Source organism: Salmo trutta, chromosome 4, assembly GCF_901001165.1.
Source record: "Salmo trutta chromosome 4, fSalTru1.1, whole genome shotgun sequence".
Taxonomy (NCBI): Eukaryota; Metazoa; Chordata; class Actinopteri; order Salmoniformes; family Salmonidae; genus Salmo; species Salmo trutta.
In genome coordinates, this window is record NC_042960.1 from 36,173,277 (window position 1) to 36,185,610 (window position 12,334).

Consider the following 12,334-nt stretch of genomic DNA (forward strand, 5'->3'; position numbering starts at 1 on the left):
CAGACAAAGTATTCCAAGTATCTAGTTGGTAATGTACAGTAGCATACAACCGACAGTACCATTGTCGGGTTCATTAGGACACATTGTTTTGCGACCGGAAAAAGAAAATGAACGTTGCTTATTGGACAGTTCAGCTTAGCACCTTCCTGTTTTACTCTGTTTCTGAATATTTTCTTCTGTTGCGTACCTAATTAAACATGACCCATCTTTTCTTGTTTGCTCATGGCTGTTCCAGGATGAGGATCCAGCCCCTGTAGTGGTGAACAACACTGCTGTAGAGAACAACGTAGGAGGAACATCTGAGGTGGACGGACACGACTCGGAAGAGAAAGGTGAGCGTAGCCACTTAGCAGTACTCGGGGAGCTGAAGATTTCCATGTCGTCGGCCGCTCCTCAATCCGACTGAGTCTACGCGTACTCGTCTACGCGAGTTCGGCACTCAGCAACTCCATGGTGGTTGGGAGTGCTTATCAACGAAAAATATATTTCAAACGTGTAAAATACACATTTGTATAGTTGAAGCCTCTTTTACACCTCCGTTGTGTATCTGATTCATTCCTCTCACTACTGAAAGACTGACGGCATAAATAAAGACACAGCTCTAGTTCAGTTGACTTATTTAATTCAGATCTACTCTATCATATTTACTAATCGATCTGAAGCCTGCCTGGGTTGACAAACGTGGTGTTGATGATTTGTTCAGATTGAGTTTCCCAACATTCTGGACGCACGACCATCGTGTGCTTAATGTACTTGACCATGTTTTGTTATTGTTGTTGTTTACCCAGACGGAATCACCAACAGTCTGGCCACACGCCTTCACATTGTTGACAATGACATTGTGTGTCATTTATCAGACGGAGTCTTGGTCAACAGTCTGGACAACACCCATCCCCTCCAGCTGGATACACCCAGTGACACGCCCGGTAGCCTCGATGCTCTCAGGGCCGTCGCCGTGGAAACCAAGCCACCGCCCATCGCCACGGGAGTGGCAGCGGCCACCAGCCATGGGGCGTGCCTAACGCTGAACGACCACGACCGCATCAGACTGTTCATCCAGGAGTTTACCTTCAGGGGACTACTGCCTCACATAGAGAAGAACATCAGACAGCTCAATGACCAGGTAGAGACACGCATGCACAATGACCATGAGACGGCTCAGTGACCACGTAAATGCGTGCTCCGGTAATATAATATTGCCACTGTTGTTCTTATATTGACACAATTATTGGTAACTGTCCCGTGACTGCTGCCATATCAACCTCCTGTCATATTGATTCATCAGTCCTTCCACTATTGCATTTTTTTGGGCAAACTCGCCAATCCCCTGCATGTTATGCGAGGACTTTCAAATTTGACCAATAACCGCATAAAACAGTCATCACTTCAATATTACAGCATAAAACTGTCCAGTTACTGCACTACAAAAAAGGGCAAATTGGACAAAATCATCACAGATTGCCATGCAAAAATCAAGCATTTGTTCCTGCAAATATCACTCCCAAAAAAAGCTGCGAAATCCTGGAGGGAAGGGTTGATGGACATGATCAATGATATGACCTTTGGCCTTCAAATGATCTGAACTCATTCCTTCTCTCTCCCTCCACCTCTCCCGCTCTTCATCCCTCCCTCTGTAGCTGGTCTCCAGGAAAGGCTTGAGTCGCTCTCTTTTCTCTGCCACTAAGAAGTGGTTTGGAGGAGGGAAAGTTCCAGAGAAGAGTATCGCTGAACTGAAGAACACTTCTGGCCTCCTGTAAGTACATCCCCATCCTCCTCAACTTCCTCTTCATCACCATCATATCACCATTAGCGAGGAGATTGTCCAGTTAGCTTTGGTCTTAGCACTATCACACTGCTTACTGACTAGTGTTTGTAAAGGACGGCAGAGTCCTCTCATTATTAACAGATCAAGCCTTGGATCACACTGTCTGGTACATACGGTATGCACACAATCACACATTTACTGTGTTCAACCATCCACGTGTCTGATCAGAGGTGCAGAAGGACAGGATGGAGAGTTAGAACTCATCAGAGATTAGCTCTAGGCTTTCACCCAAAGCAGTGTACAGTTTGCATATTGAATTGTTCTGGATGGGGGTTTGCCATCAGCCTATGGGCCTTGGTCAAAAGTAGTGCACTAAATAGAGAACACTAGGGTGCCATTTGGTGAGGCAACTTCAGAATGGTTCTGGATGGCAGTTTGCTAACACTGCTACCTCTTCATCTCCTGAGCTGTCTGACCTTTGCTCTCCGTCCTGTGTGATGTCATTAGCTATCCCCCAGAAGCCCCTGAGCTGCAGATCAGGAAGATGGCTGACCTTTGTTTCCTGGTTCAGCTCTATGACCTGGCGTACAGCTGCTACCACACAGCCAAGAAGGATTTCCTCTCTGACCAGGCCATGCTCTATGCCGCTGGGGCACTGGTGAGAACACGCACATACACTGATGGAAAGAGAACACACACACACACTCCCAAAGAGAACGCACACGCGTGAACACACACACACACACGTGCATACACGTGCTCATACACACACATCGCATGCACACACACAAAATACATTGTCTTGAAGGTTTGTGAACTGTCTCGCGGAAAGGACACAGCAGGAGGTAAGGCTGAGATGCCAGAAGGTTGGGATGCCAGAAGGTAAAGTAAGTGCTTGGCGGCAGCAGCAGCACATCAGCAATAATGAGACTGAGCACTGGCACTTCAATCTACCCTGCACCTCTGAATGACGTCAACAAAACATGTTTTTGTTGTACTCTTGGAGACCTGAGCAGTACGATATCTACCACAGCAGACTAGAAAGAAAATAAATGTGGAGTTTTTCCTGTAGAATGTTCAGAGGAGTCATAGAAGATACAGAACAAAGATTGTAATTTGATGTCTGAGAGAACCAAAGCATGATTGAAGGCACAGAGACAGAACTAGAGGTGGCGTCACCGGTGCACATCTGAAGAAAGCATCGTGACAACATCGGAATCATACTTTCCCTAGACAGATATACAACACTGAATGATATTGGAAAATGGTCACACACACACCGTATTGATCTCCCTGACCTCTGCTGCCCGTCCTAGCGTCCTGCGGTTTTAAGGATGCTGTCACGCCTCATGGCTTTCTGGGTTACCGGAATATTAATGGCAGACAGGTGTGTGTGTGTGTGTGTGTGTGTGTGTGTGTGTGTGTTTAGCCAGAATATTAATGGCAGGCCGATGGTCAGGAACCGTGACCACCCCTCACGTGTCTGATACCTAGCCTCAACACACCCACCATTTATAACACTCAACACAGATGGTTGTATGAGAAATATATTTGAAATGATTCTTTCTCTTTTGCTGCCCCTCTCTCACACTCTGCTCTCTTTCTCCTCTCTCATTCATCTCTTTCCCCTCATCTCCCCCCTCTCTCTCTCTGCATCCATCCCTCTCACTCATCTTTCTGTATGTAGGAGATGGCAGCAGTGTCTGCGTTTCTACAAGTTGGGGCTCCAAGGCCGTATCCAGCACACTACATGGACACAGCAATACAGACCTACAGAGATGTGTCCAAGTACGACATTAACACACACACTTTCATGTGTTGTCACAAAATTGCACATTGACTAACAATGCGAGTAAGCTAAAATAACCAGCCTCATAGCTGAAAAGCCGCATGCAAGCAACAAAACTACAATATGCTCTTACCCCTGTGGTAGTGTGTGTGTGTGTGTGTGAATGTTTTATAAAAGTCTTTCCCCCCATACAGGAACATGATCCTAGCTGAACGTTGTGCTCTGCTCAGTGCTGAGGTACTAAAGAGTCAGGCCAAGTACTCCGACGCTGCTACCCTCCTCATCAAGATGACCAGTGAGGTGAGAAGACTCTACTAGAGCACGACCGATATATCGGGTCACCGACATTATCGGCCGATATTGGCCTGAAAACGCCATATCGTTATTCACCAATAATCAATAAATGGGATGGAGAAAGTCTCATGCTTATTTGAACACTTGCGGCCATTCTCATGTCATTGTCACAATGTAAGAAGTCAACATTTGAAGCATTTTTCTTAGACAATTGCTCTGTTGGATGGCAATTTATGAGAATTCATTGTGAAATAATAATTTAATTTCCTCGCCTTAAAACGGTATCGGTAAGTTTTGTCCCCCCAAAGAATCGGTATTGGACCCAAATAAACATTGATCGGGCTCTAGACACTACTTCTGATTTATCATTGTATCAGGTTCTTTGTTTTTACACTGTAGATTAACCTCTGGCTCTGTGTAATTCTGTAGCAATCAAATCACTGTTACGTGTAGCTTATATTTATGTCTGAAACTATTGTACTGTTACTGCCGTCTTGAACAGGTTTCTCTTGCAAACGAGATTTTATCTAAATTAGACTAACCTGTATAATTAAAAGTTAAATGAATATGTTGTGTGGCATGGCCAAGGTATTAGCTAACCTGTATAACCCTGTCTATCTCCCTCCCAGGACTCTGACCTGCGTTCTGCCCTCCTATTGGAGCAGGCAGCCCACTGTTTCATTAACATGCGGAACCCCATGGTCAGGAAGTTTGCCTTCCACATGATCCTGGCAGGACACCGCTTCAGCAAGGCAGGGCAGGTGAGTGGGACCAAAACAGGCTAAAGTTAGGCTGTGTTCTCTAGACACGCAACTGAAGAAGGCGAAACAGGGAGGTACCATGTTCTTGGGTATGTAAATTCCTAGTGAAGAGGAATTGTGGGTGTGTAAACATCAATCAGGCCTTATAAAAGCAGAATTTGTCCAATGAGGCCTTTTAAAAACAGAATGTGGTTATCTGAGACGAGGTGAGACAGGAGTCATTCTACTGGTGGGTCAGACAGATGGTATGGTTTCTGTCCTTCTGAAGCCCGGTTTGAGTGGGAGGCCTGCCGTCTTCAAAGTTCTAGAATTGTTAGAGTATTCCATTTCAGAACTCTTGATGGAGCATGTTGATTGTTTTCTCCCCCTCTTCTCTCTCTCGCTTTGTCATTATCTTCCCTTCCGATTTCTTCGGTCTTCCTCTTGCCCTCTGCTGTTTCTCTATCCCCTCCTGTATCTTCCCCCCTCTCTCTCCCTCCCTGTAGAAGCGCCATGCGTTGCGGTGTTACTGCCAGGCCATGCAGGTGTATAAGGGTAAAGGCTGGTCCCTGGCTGAGGACCATATCAACTTCACTATTGGCCGCCAGTCCTTCACCCTGCGCCAACCAGAGAACGCTGTCACAGCCTTCAGACACATCCTCACCAATGACAGCCAGCAGACCTCCACACAGCAGGGAGCCTTCCTCCGGGAATACCTCTATGTCTACAAGGTAACACACTTACAATGTTAATAAAATCCTATCACAACCTTAAAACAACCTTAACACACCGTTAGCACATTATTACAACCCCACAGCAGGGAGTCAAGAAAACAAGATCACAACACAACCTATACATAACCTCAATTTTCCCGTAATACAGCCTACCACAGGGAGGCTCAGGAAGCCTTTCTTAGAGAGTACCTCTATACCCCTGAACAAGGCCATGGCGTTATAGACTCTGGAATGACACAGGCTGTCCTAGTGTTGCATTGTGTACAGGTACATTATTCATATAAATTCATACACTGTGTACAAAACATTAAGGACACCTATTTCCATGACAGACTGACCAGGTGAATCCATGATCCGTTATTGATGTCACGTCAATCAATGTAGATGAAGGGGAGGAGACAGGTTGAAGAAGGATTTTTAAACCTTGTGACAATTGAGACATGGGTTGTGTATGTGTGCCATTCAGAGGATGAATGGGCAAGACACGCAAGATTTACATGCCAAGTGTACTAGTTTGTGTAAATAACTGCAATGCTGCTGGGTTTTTCCCATGTCTATCAAGAATGGTCCACCACACAAAGGACATCCAGCCAACTTGACACAACTGTGGGCCGCATTGGAGTCAACATGGGCCAGCATCCCTGTGGAATGCTTTCAAAACCTTGTAGAGTCCATGCCCTGATGAATTCAGGCTGTTCTGAGTGTGAAAGGGGCGGGTACAACTCAATATTAGGAAGGTGTCCTTAATGTTTTGTGCACTCTGTGTATATTCAATTTATATAACGTGGGCTGTCACTCAAAAGAGTTACTGAAGTAAGAAATACATACAGAGAAATGATCATATTGATCACACAGGATTTTGTAATATTAAAATTGGTATATAAAGAAATTAGGTGGCCTATACCCCCAACTGCCCATTCCACCCAGCCCAACATGTCTCTGTCCAACCACCCGCACCCCATCCATATCTCAAACCCTTTACTCAGTACTTTGTTGAAGGACCTTTGGCAGCGATTATAGCCTTGAGTCTTCTTGGGTATGACGCTACAAGCTTGGCACACCTATATTTGGGGAGTTTCTTCCAGTCTCTGCACATCCTCTCAAGCTCTGTCAGGTTGGATGGGGAGTGTCGCTGCACAGGTCTCCAGAGATGTTCGATCGGGTTCAAGTCTCGGCTCTGACTGGGCCACTCTAGGACATTCAGAGACTTGTCCTGAAGCCACTCCTGCTTTGTCTTGGCTGTGTGCTTAGGTTCATTGTCCTTTTGGAAGGTGAACCTTCACCCCCAGTCTGAGGTCCTGAGCGCTCTGGAGAGGATTTTTATCAAGGATCTCTCTGTACTTTGCTCCGTTAATCTTTCCCTCAATCCTTATTAGTCTCCCAGTTCCTGCCACTGAGAAACATCCCCACAGCATGATGATGCTGCCACCACCATGCTTCACCGTAGGGATGGCGCCATGTTTCCTCCAGACGTGACGCTTGGCATTCAGGCCAACTAGTTCAATCTTGGTTTCATCAGACCAGGGAATCTTGTTTCTCATGGTCAGTCCTTTAGGAGCCTTTTGGCAAACTCCACGTGGGCTGTCATGTGCCTTTTACTGAGTGGCTTCAGTCTGTCCACTCTACCATAAAGGCCTGATTGGTGGAGTGCTGCAGAGATGGTTGTCCTTCTGTAAGGTTCTCCCATATCCACAGAGGAACTCTGGAGCTCTGTCAGAGTGACCATCGGGTTCTTGGTCACCTCCCTGACCCAGGCTCTTTTCCCCCGATTGCTCAGTTTGGCTGGGCGGCCAGCTCTAGGAAGAGTCTTGGTAGTTCCAAACTTCTTCCATTTAAGAATGATGGAGGCCACTGTGTTTTTGGGGACCTTCAATGCTGCGGAAATGTTTTGGTACCCTTCCCCAGATCTGTGCCTCGACACAGTCCTGTCTCGGAGCTCTTCTGACAATTCCTTTGACCTCATGGCTTGGCTTTTGCTCTGACATGCCCTGTCAACTGTGGGACCTTATATTAACAGGTGTGTGCCTTTCCAAATCATGTCCAATCAATTGAATTTACCACAGGTGGACTCCAATGAAGTTGTAGAAACATCTCAAGGATGATCAATGGAAACAGGATGGACCTGAGCTCAATTTCAAGTCTCATAGCGAAGCGTTGGAATACTTATGTAAATTAGGTGTTTCTGTTTATTTTTTTTATTCCCTGTTTTGCTTTGTCATTATCGTATTGTGTGTAGATGAGGCCATCTAAAAACTAATTATGTACGTTTTGGTGAAGCAGAGAGGATATATTAAAAACACAGGTTTAAAAACTGTGGGTGAAATATACATTTAAGGGCTATTTGCATTGACCTATTACACAGTGCACCTTTAATTACAAGTAAGGGTTTAAAAATGGCAATATAAAACAAAATGGCACCATTCATACTAAAGGTGTGGTCTTGCTTAACTAGAATAAGACTTTTCACATTAAAATGAATCATTTTTTTTTTAGTATAAGGCTGTAACGTAATAAAATTAGGAAAAAGTCCAGAGTGCTCTGTATGTATCTGTGTGTGTGTCTATCTGTTGGACTTCATAGATTGTTTATTTGTTTGTGTTGGACTTTAGCTGAGATTATTCTTTACAGAGCCAAGTATACAGTAGTTGACTAGCACCATTCATTCTTACTGTTGATAATTTGAATGTGATAACTTCTAATAGTAACTGTAACCACTGGCGAGTTGGGAAGTGTGAGTTGATTGCCATCTAAGAGCCAACATCTTTTTTGCAACAGTGCTGCCTGCCAGCAGTCAGAGATTCAAGGAGCTCAAATCAAATTGTATTAGTCACATGCGTCAAATACAACAGGTATTCCTTACAGTGAAATGCTTACGTACGATCCCCTAACCAACAATGCAGATAGCAATGCTATCATTTAGCAACATAGCAGACTTAATATTTACATTCATGCACTTCATTCGAAATGAATTTTGTAACTTTGTCCCAGAAGCATTTAACTGCAGGGCATAATTACAAAGGAATGTGTCTGCCTGATTTTAGGGTACCCAGTGAACAGTTGGGAGTTGGGGCCAATTTCATTGTTAAACGTTTCCTTGGTGTTAAATAGTCTGTGAACAAACATAAAATGTTTAAGTTGTTATGCCAAGGTCACATTTTTCCATATTCTGTTCCAGTTAAAGGGTTGTTCAAATTCACTTAGGTCGAGGCTTGGGTGATACCCCGGTATATGTATATTTCAAAATACCGACTATGATTTTCAATAACGTAAGTCCCCCGCGGGGGTGCGAGCTACGCCACTGCTTATAATTATACTGAACAAAAAATATAAAGGTGACATGCAACAGTTTCATTGATTTGACTGAGTTACAGTTCATATGAGGAAATACATTTGTTAGGCTGAATCTATGGATTTCACATGACTGGGAATGCAGATATGCATCTGGTCACAGACACCTTAACAAAAAATGGGCCTCAGGATCTCGTCATTGTGCATTCAAATTGCGTTTGATAAAATGCAATCGTGTTCATTGTTCGTAGCTTATGCCTGCCCTTGCCATAACCACACCGCCATCATGGGGCACTCTGTCCCATGTGGTCTGCGGTTGTGAGGCCGGTTGGATGTACTGCCAAATTCTCTAAAACGACGTTGGAGGCAGCTTATGGTAGAGAAAATAACATTAAATTCTCTGGCAACCGCTCTGGTGGGCATTCCAGCAGTCAGCATGCCAATTGCGTGCTCCTCAAATCTTGAGACATCTGTCATTTTGTTAAGTCAAAACTGCACATTTTAGTGGCCTTTTATTGTCCCCAGCACAAGGAGAACCTGTTGATCATGCTGTTTAATCAGCTTCTTGATATGCCACACCTGTCAGGTGGGTGGATTATCTTGGGAAAGGTGATGAAATGCTCATTTACAGGGATGTAAACAAATTTCTGCACAGAATTTGAGAGAAATAAGCTTTTTTGTGCATATGAAACTTTTCTGGCATCTTTTATATCAGCTCATGAAACATGGAACCAAAACTTTACATGTTGCGTTTATATTTTTTGTTCAGTGTATAAGATGTGTGAAATAAAATATATCCATCTATGCATTTGTTTTGTTAACTTTCAAGCTAAGTGCCTGGATGTCAAGATCAAGTGCTTGGTTACAGAAGAGACATTCAATCCCCTCCTTGATCAAGATCCTTGTTTTTTTTGGTTGAAATAATGCCCCTTGTGTGCAGATTTTGGTAATGGCCTGTACCACGGTATAAAACATGTGGATCCCGTCCAACCCTACTTAGATCTGTGGACAATATTATTATTCTTTTTTTTTTAAATGGCTAGCCTAGAATCTGAACTTTCCGAAAGTTATTTATACGTCGTATGAAATTAGATTTAATAAAGATCAGTTCTTTTGGGAACCCATATAATTTATTTATAACAACTGACCTTCTCACAGCTCTTCTACAGTCCTTTCTTTTGTTGCTGTGGTATTGCTTTGGTATCGAGCATCGTGGTGCTAACCCTGTATCTGTATCAAAGTCTAAATTCTGGTATCGTGACATTACTCTGTCCCCTGGCCCTCCCGACTAGACTAGAGTGGTGGCATGTTGACTCACTCCTGGGTTCGCTCCAGCCAGTGGGAGCGAATCATTGGCTAGCCTGCTGTCCCTCAGGATTCCATTACCCAGGAAGACATGAGGCAGTTATTTTGATAAGAGGTTATTTAAAATGAAAGATGGAACATGTATCTTAAAAAAACACTTATTTCCTTGTATTTTGGTCCTTTTAAAAACCTGCAGTATGTAGAATAGTGTGCTATAGCTTGGACAATAAATACATACGGATATGACTCTGGATGACAAAAACATGTTTGTTTTCTACATTAGGCAGGGGTGAACATAGAATACATTTTCTTCCTGGTACAGGACCTCCTATATGTGCGTGCACCCAAAAAATGTATGGGCCTAATCATAGAATTAGATACAGTATACAATCCCTATTAATTCATTAGGTTCTCTGTGGGCCTAGTCGTAAAGATTTGTCATTTAACTTTTTGAATGCATTACCTTTTATTGTGGCATAAACCCAACCAGTCATGTTTTCATTGCGTTGTCAAACAATCACTTCAAGGTTTTTCTTTACTAGGCTACCCGCAGACGTTCATTCATTTGCAACATATTTCCAGCCTCCAAACAGTGGTGAATGGAAAGAGATATCTGTTACATAAAACACCAAAAACTGTCACGACATTTGGCAAATGTCATTAGGCCAGAATTTATGCAGCCACTGCTGTCTACACGTGTCTCGGTTTTGGCCAAATTTCAGTGTTCTTGTCGAATTGCATTTTGGAGAGTAGGCTTCACAAACTTTTTTTTCTACTCCATTCGCAAATGTTTCATGCATCTGAAATGTAGAAGTGAATAAAAGTGGTGTAATAGCCTAGATTTTACTTGACATTTTGCTTTAATTATTGTGATGGGCTCATGTTTTACCGGTACGGCATACCCCCAATATTACCGGATTGTACAGTCGTGGCCAAAAGTTTTGATAATGACACAAATATACATTTCGCAAAGTCTGCTGCCTCTGTCTTTAGATATTTTTGTCAGATGTTACTATGGAATACTGAAGTATAATTACAAGCATTTCATAAGTGTCAAAGGCTTTTATTGACAACTACATGAAGTTGATATAAAGAGTCAATATTTGCATTGTTGACCCTTCTTTTTCAAGACCTCTGCAATCCGCCCTGGCATGCTTTCAATTTACTTCTGGGCCACATCCTGACTGATGGCAGCCCATTCTTGCATAATCAATGCTTGGAGTTTGTCAGAATTTGTGGGTTTTTGATTGTCCACCTGCCTCTTGAGGATTGACCACAAGTTCTCAATGGGATTAAGGTCTGGGGAGTTTCCTGACCATGGAGCCAAAATATTGATGTTTTGTTACCAAAGCCACTTAGTTATCACTTTTGCCTTATGGCAAGGTGCTCCATCATGCTGGAAAAGGCATTGTTTGTCACCAAATTGTTCCTGGATGGTTGGGAGAAGTTGCTCTCGGAGGATGTGTTGGTACCATTCTTTATTCATGGCTGTGTTCTTAGGCAAAATTGTGAGTGAGCCCACAGTCTTGGCTGAGAAGCAACCCCACACATGAATGGTCTCAGGATGCTTTACTGTTGGCATGACACAGGACTGATGGTAGTGCTCACCTTGTCTTCTCCGGACAAGCTTTTTTCCGGATGCCCCAAAAAATTGGGAAGGGATTCATCAGAGAAAATAACTTTACCCCAGTCCTCAGCAGTCCAATCCCTGTACCTTTTGCAGAATATCAGTTTGTCCCTGATTATTTTTCCTGGAGAGAAGTGGCTTTGCTGCCCTTCTTGACACCAGGCCGTCCTCCAAAAGTCTTCGCCTCACTGTGCGTGCAGATGCACTCTCACCTGCCTGCTGCCATTCCTGAGCAAGCTCTGTACTGGTGGTGCCCCGATCCCGCAGCTGAATCAACTTTAGGAGACGGTCCTGGCGCTTGCTGGACTTTCTTGGTCGGTCTGAAGCCTTCTTCACAACAATTGAACCGCTCTCCTTGACGTTCTTGATGATCCGTTAAATGGTTGATTTAGGTGCAAACTTACTGGCAGCAATATCCTTGCCTGTGAAGCCCTTTTTGTGCAAAGCAATGATGACGGCATGTGTTTCCTTGCAGGTAACCATGATTGACAGAGGAAGAACAATGATTCCAAGCACCACCCTCCTTTTAAAGCTTCCAGTCTGTTATTCGAACTCAATCAGCATGACAGAGTGATCTCCAGCCTTGTCCTCGTCAACACTCACACCTGTGTTAACGAGATAATCACTGACATGTCAGCTGGTCTTTTTGTGGCAGGGCTGAAATGCAGTGGAAATGTTTTTTCGGGATTCCGTTCATTTGCATGGCAAAGAAAAACTTCGCAATTAATTGCAATTCATCTGATCACTCTTCATAACATTCTGGAGTATATGCAAATTGCCATCATACAAACT

At 43.7% G+C, this 12,334-nt stretch overlaps 1 protein-coding gene across 3 annotated transcripts in view; it reads left to right on the forward strand.

Annotated features, from left to right (window-relative positions):
- The window catches only part of LOC115192302 (trafficking protein particle complex subunit 8), a 95,332-nt gene that overhangs the window by 30,326 nt on the left and 52,672 nt on the right, over positions 1–12,334 (forward strand). For 2 of the 3 annotated variants that reach the window (XM_029750635.1, XM_029750637.1), the window contains 8 exons: positions 236–332; positions 789–1,123; positions 1,638–1,753; positions 2,273–2,423; positions 3,453–3,553; positions 3,749–3,854; positions 4,478–4,609; positions 5,095–5,319. In XM_029750635.1, coding sequence (XP_029606495.1) covers positions 236–332; positions 789–1,123; positions 1,638–1,753; positions 2,273–2,423; positions 3,453–3,553; positions 3,749–3,854; positions 4,478–4,609; positions 5,095–5,319 — 1,263 coding nt within the window. The remainder of the gene's footprint in view (positions 1–235; positions 333–788; positions 1,124–1,637; positions 1,754–2,272; positions 2,424–3,452; positions 3,554–3,748; positions 3,855–4,477; positions 4,610–5,094; positions 5,320–12,334) is intronic. The other variant, XM_029750636.1, reaches the window with a different exon arrangement.